Below are 6,000 nucleotides of genomic sequence, written 5' to 3' on the forward strand. Positions count from 1 at the left end.
CACCCCTGGGTTCCAAGCTTCGCTTTAAAGACCTATGTAACTTCAGGTCCCGCCCCCGCCACTTCTTTGCTGTGTGACCTCGGGCAAACCACTGCCCTCCTGGGAGCCAGTTTTACGGCCTGCAAAATGGGTTTCATGGCAACCTGCCTCATAAGCACCAAGATGGGTGAGACAGTCCTAGAATGAGGTCTAACACATGTCAGGCACCTGATAAATGTGACTTCCCCCGCCTTGGGGCCAGGAGGCCCAGGCATGGCCTGAAGGGGGTGGGCGGGGCCTTTAGAAGCCGAGGCAGTTAGGAATCTGACCTCGGAGAGGAAGTTGTCCGCCCTGGTTCTCCTGCTCACGCTTCTCCGGGACAGGGATGCCCTTCCACGCCCCCTGCTGGCTGCAGCAGAACAGTGCCATCCCAGCAGGACAAGAAGAGGAGACAGAATGACGCAGGGCCAGACCACCCTATGCAGCGCTTCTCACCTGCAAAGGGACCTTGACAGCACTTGAATGTTCATTAAAAAGACGAGAAAGTTACTTGACTTCCCCAAGCCTTCCTTGCCTTATGGGGACAATCTCAAGAGGTTGGAAGTGTAAATGAGGTCGTGCATAAAGCGCGTCACAGAGTGCGAGGCACTTAGGATGCTCTGGATAAATGTTAGCTCCTAAACCCACCATCTCCCGATACTCCTAACAACCCAGTGTGGTGGGTGGCCAAGGATTGCCTTGGCTGTTCCCACCCTGTGTTTGGGGAAAGCCAGGGGAAGTGACTGGTCCAGGGGCACATAGACTAGACTCCTTTCTTATGTGGGTGGATGCAGCAGCGGAAGCCTCCCGCACCTTCCCTGCCATTCCCTCCCCTCTCACAGGCCCGGCTTTTCCTGCTGATGCCTCCCTCCGCCCCACACGGCCCTTCAAGTGTCTTGCTCGTGGTTTAATTAATAGTCCTTTGGTTTCATGAATGAAATTGGTTGGCAGTGCCTAGGAGATCACCCACATCTGCCAGCTGCTCTGATTTCTGCTCTGAGAGCTCTGAGTGGGAAGGAGAGGCTCGGGGAGCAGGTGGGGCAGATGAGGAGAACCCAGGCCAGCCCCGGGGCCTGGGGACAAAGCTTTTCTCCTGCTGCCACCCCTGGAAGATGTCCAAGGAGAGTGGCACAGAGCATGGCACTCTGATCGAAACCCTATCGCTTCTCCCTGGCCCAGGAAGCTCTGTGGGGTCTGGCCCAGTCCCCACCCCCATCACCCCTGACCTTCCACCTCAGCGCCATGCCATGCTGTTCCCTCCACCTGGAACCCTTTTCAGGAGCTTCATCTCAGCTGAAATGTCAGCTTGTTGGAAGAGACACTCAGACCCTCACTCCCCACTTGTCCAATTCTCCACACAGTGCCATGGCTCTCCAGTAGTTTCTTATTCATGTACTTATTTGTGTATCAAACGTCTCCCCAACTAAAGTGTAAGCTCTGTGTCGGCAGGCCTGTGTCTCCGTCACCACTGCGTCCCCAGCCCTGCCCCAAAGCCTGCCGCACAGTTGACTCAATAATTACTTGTTAAATGAATGAATGAGTGATGAATGGATCTGGCAGAAAGAAGCCTGGCGCGAAAGTCATAGGACAGGAGAAACTGGCTCTGTGGGTGACCTTGGATAAGCCTCTTCATTACCCCTGGGCCTCAGTTTCCCAATCTGAAACCTGAGAGGATGGACTCAGTGATCCCAGTGGCTCTTCCATCCCCGATATGCTGTGGTTCATAGGAGGGCAGCACCCTTGGGCATCTTGTCTCCCAAGTTCAGTTGAAAGAAGTGATACAAGCAGGTGGGGAAGAGAGGCAGGGGGGACACAGGCCAGGCCCAAGGAGGGAGATGGTTCCCCCCGCCTTTTTCCACCTTCCACTCACCTCCAACCCAGAGATTCCAGAAAAACCCCACTGGGCATATTAACCTGGTAGAAGGCTCTCTGGAGCAGGGGTAATGAGACCAGAAATTTCATCCCAGTTCTTCACTGTGTGAACTTTGACAAGTTACTTCCCCTCTCTGAGCCTCAGTTAACTCAGCTATACAATGGGGATGATAATGGCAGGAGCGCACCTCACAAGGGTTTAGTGCAGGTAGGAGTGTGGGTGTTTTGAGCAGTACTGGGTGCTGGAGCAGGTTTCTCCCTGTTAGCAGCTGAGTCGTCTCCCAGTTGGCACCTCCCTTGGGTATCCCTGACTCCACTGTCCCCTGGGCTTCTCCGATCTGACCTCTTGTTACACCGGTTTGTGCTTGTCTTTTGACCCCACTGAGAGTGAACCCCACAAGGACAGGGACTGTGCTCTGTACACCATTAAATCCCCAGGTCCCAGCCAGGGCTCGGGAAACGTGTATGAATGAACGCAGGCATGAATGAATGATCCGGATGGGAACGTTCTCTTCCGTTCCCCCAGCGCCTGTTTTCTTTGCTTAGTCTCCTCTCCCCACACACACACACACCTCTCTGACCTGGCCTTCCTCTCCCTGTAGTTGCCCCCAAAGGACCCAAAATCATGATGACGCCCAGCAGAGCCCGGGTCGGGGACACAGTGAGGATTCTGGTCCATGGATTTCAGGTCAGCCTCTCTCTGAGCATCTGCAAGGGTGGCGGGAGGTCGTCAGGCACCAAAGGGGCACTAGCATCCCTGGCAGCATGCTCTGAGACCCTCCCCTTGACCTCCAGCCCAGCCAGCTGGTCTCAGTCTCCCAATCTGTGTAACGGCAGAATTGGCTTCCACGAGGAATGGCATGGGGTGCACGCATGGATTTGCTCGCCCACCTACAACTTAGAGCAGACATGGCACATGGATCTTGACATTCCTTCCAGCCCTAGAGTCCTTTCCTTCCTGGGGTCTGGGCAGCCAGTCCCAACCCATCAGATGAAAATGTATTAATACCCACCCTGGCCAGGCCATGCCTCTGGCCCCTTCCTGCTCTGGCAGAATGGTTCCTCCTGTGACCCGCCTCTCTCCTGCTCTGGCCAACAGAACGAAGTCTTCCCAGAGCCCATGTTCACATGGACGCGGGTCGGAAGCCGCCTCCTAGATGGCAGCGCTGAGTTTGACGGGAAGGAGCTGGTGCTGGAGCGGGTTCCCGCTGAGCTCAACGGCTCCATGTACCGCTGCACGGCCCAGAACCCTCTGGGCTCCACCGACACACACACCCGGCTCATCGTGTTTGGTATGCTGTGCCCAACTAGTGGATCGGGAGGGCTACCCAGGGAGGCCCCTGGTTGGAGCTTTCCCAAGGAGGAGGGAGCAATAGGGGCCCAAGTCCCGTAAATTTGCCCTGAGAGGGTGCCTCACAGGGAAGCACTACAGTTCAGTGGTTAAAACCATAACAGCTTTGGAGCTAGAGAACCCTGGGTTCAAATCCCAGATCCACCACTTAGCAGCTGGGCAATGCTGGACAAACTGTTTCCCCTCCCTCAGTTTTTCCATCTGTAGAATGGGGCTGATACCGCCTAGCCCGCAGAGGCTGTGTGGCTGCCCTGAGAGGGTGCACATGACACCACACAGCGGGTGCTGGATGAGGGGCCTCCTTTGCCAAGTTCCAAATGCCATCCACGCTCTAGTTCTCTTTTTGTTCTTCCCAACAGAAAACCCAAATATCCCAAAAGGAACGGAGGACTCCAATGGTAAGTCTCCACTCTCAGAGCTTCTAGCTTAAAAGCTCTGGTCCCCCAAACGGCCCCTTTGTATGACCTTGCCCCTCCCTCATGCCGTAGGCACATAATTGACCTCTAGTTGGGCAGAGTCTGGGTCAAAGGTCAGGAGTGGGCACTAAAGCAATTAAGCATCCCTAAGCAGCTGGCAGGGATTTCTAGGGACCAAGTATCTCTCAGAGAGCTCAGCTGCCATGATCCCAAGAAGATGTGTCTAGCGTTGACCATGGGGTAGTGATCCGGGGCCCTTGACCACTTCATAGGATGGTGGGGCCCTTTATACTGCCCTCCCTCAGCTGCCCCCAAGCTGGGCACCACCCCATGGGACACAGACACTCCCCCCAGGCCTGCCAGCCCTCCTTTTCCCACAGTGAGCCAATCTCACAGTTCATGATGGAGGGCCCCCACTCTTAGTCCCCACCGCAGTGTCCTGATGGCCACCAGGCAGCCTGACCTCCACCCAGCAGGCCTGGGACAGGGAAGAGATCACGCACAATCAGGTAGGACAGAAAGCAGAGCTAGGATTTGAAACCAGCCCATCCTAACACTGAAGTCCAGACTCTTGGCCGGGGCCCTTCAAAGCTCTGCGGTCCCCAGGCTCCACACACACCCGTGCCCCCCAGAACGCAAAGCGGGGGGGTCACAGGCCCTGACGCTGCTCCCCGCACAGGTTCCACGTCTGGCCCTGCTGGCATCCGGCTCACCTTGGTGCTCGCCCTGACAGTGGTCCTGGAGCTGACGTGAAGGCTCAGCCCTGCCCCCTCCATTCCATCTGGCACTGACATCTCTGCAATTGGTTTTCATTTCTTTTCTAAACTATTTCCAGTCTTGTTCTTAGTCTCTTTCTCTCCATGTCTTGGCTTCTTTGGTCAGTTTAATTAAAACGAACATTTTTCCCCACCTCGGTCTGTGGCTCTGTATTCTTCCTGGTCTATAGCAGCAACTGGGCACCTCCGGACATGCAGCCTCGGGATGGGCACTGAGGGGGGTGATGAAGGACATGGAGGGCATGTTCTTCCCTGGAGGAGGGGTGGAGGGGCAGCTCCTTGTTTCACACAAATCCAGTTGTGGGAAGTGGCCAGAGACCCTACTCAGGAAATTCAAGTTCCCTCAGGGCCAAGTGTAATAGTCAGCTCTTGCCACAATAATGCTGCATAACAAAGGGACCCAAATCACAGTGGCAGGCAACAACAAGCATTTATGATTGTGTTTACGTTTGGGACAAAGTGGTTCAGCTGATATAGTCTGGACTCACTTGGGCAGCTCTGCCTCAGGCAACAGCTATCTGGGCTGAATTCCAGGGGATGGGTTGGGCACAGGTCTCATCCATGGTTGTTTGTTCTGGGGCCCAGGCTAAAGGGGCTGTGGCTGTCTGACAGTTGATCCTCTTATGGTAGATCATCCTAGCTAAAGAAAAAAAATTCAAACCATGCAAGCGCAGTTAAGGCATCGGCCTATCATGTCCTTGAACACTCCTTTAGCCAAAGCAAGTCACATGGCCAAGGCCAACGTCAATCAAGGTCACATATAAGTCAATGGTAGAGGTTCCAGAACTTCCTTTTCAACTACTAGAAGATTCCCCATGCCATTCAGCTATTGGAGGGAAGGGCTGAGAGTGTCTGGAGATGGGTGGGGTTGGCCTCTCTGAGCTGTGGCCAAAACCTGAGGGTCACCAAGGAGAGCCCTGGAAGACTGTGTTAATCTGGATAGGAGAAGCTAGGCTGCAGTAACACATTAACCCCGGAGTTTTACTGGATTAACACAATAAAAACTTATTTGGGGCTCGTGAAACGCCCAAGGCAGGTTGGGTAGTCCTCTTCGATCCTGCAGCTAAACCAACTGGAATATGTGGCCTCTACGACCTGCAGGGCAGGGAAAGAGAGGGCTGGAGGATCAGAATGACGGGCAGAATAATAGCTCCCCCACCAAAGATGCTCACATTCTAATCCCAAGAAACTGTGAATATGTTACCTTACCTGGCAAAAGGGATTTTGGCTGATGTGATTAATTGAAGGATCTTGAGATGGGAAGATTGTCCTGGGTTGTCCAGGTGGGCCTAATGTAATCACAAGGGTCCTTAAAAGAGGGAGGCAAGAAAGCAGTAGAAGGAGATGTGATGACAGAAGCAAGAGATTGTCATGATGCAAGGAACGGGCCATGAGCCAAAGAATCCAGGCAGCCTCAAAGCTGAAAAAGGCAAAGAACCAGGTTCAACCCCAGAGGCTCCAGAAGGAACCAGCCCTCCCAACACTTTGAGCTCTATAAGGCTTATTTCAGACTTCTGACTTCCAGGACTCTCTTAAGAGACTAAATTTTCCTTGTTTTAAGCCACTA

At 54.0% G+C, this 6,000-nt stretch overlaps 1 protein-coding gene across 1 annotated transcript in view; it reads left to right on the forward strand.

Annotated features, from left to right (window-relative positions):
* The window catches only part of IGSF21 (immunoglobin superfamily member 21), a gene marked incomplete at both ends in the record, with an annotated part of 248,978 nt that extends 244,568 nt beyond the window's left edge, over positions 1 to 4,410 (forward strand). The window contains 4 exons of the mRNA XM_079696469.1: positions 2,493 to 2,578; positions 2,990 to 3,182; positions 3,601 to 3,639; positions 4,337 to 4,410. Coding sequence (XP_079552595.1) covers positions 2,493 to 2,578; positions 2,990 to 3,182; positions 3,601 to 3,639; positions 4,337 to 4,410 — 392 coding nt within the window. The remainder of the gene's footprint in view (positions 1 to 2,492; positions 2,579 to 2,989; positions 3,183 to 3,600; positions 3,640 to 4,336) is intronic.
* Positions 4,411 to 6,000: the final 1,590 nt, after the last annotated feature.

This window comes from Hyperoodon ampullatus (assembly GCF_949752795.1).
Source record: "Hyperoodon ampullatus genome assembly, chromosome: 2".
Classification (NCBI taxonomy): Eukaryota; Metazoa; Chordata; class Mammalia; order Artiodactyla; family Ziphiidae; genus Hyperoodon; species Hyperoodon ampullatus.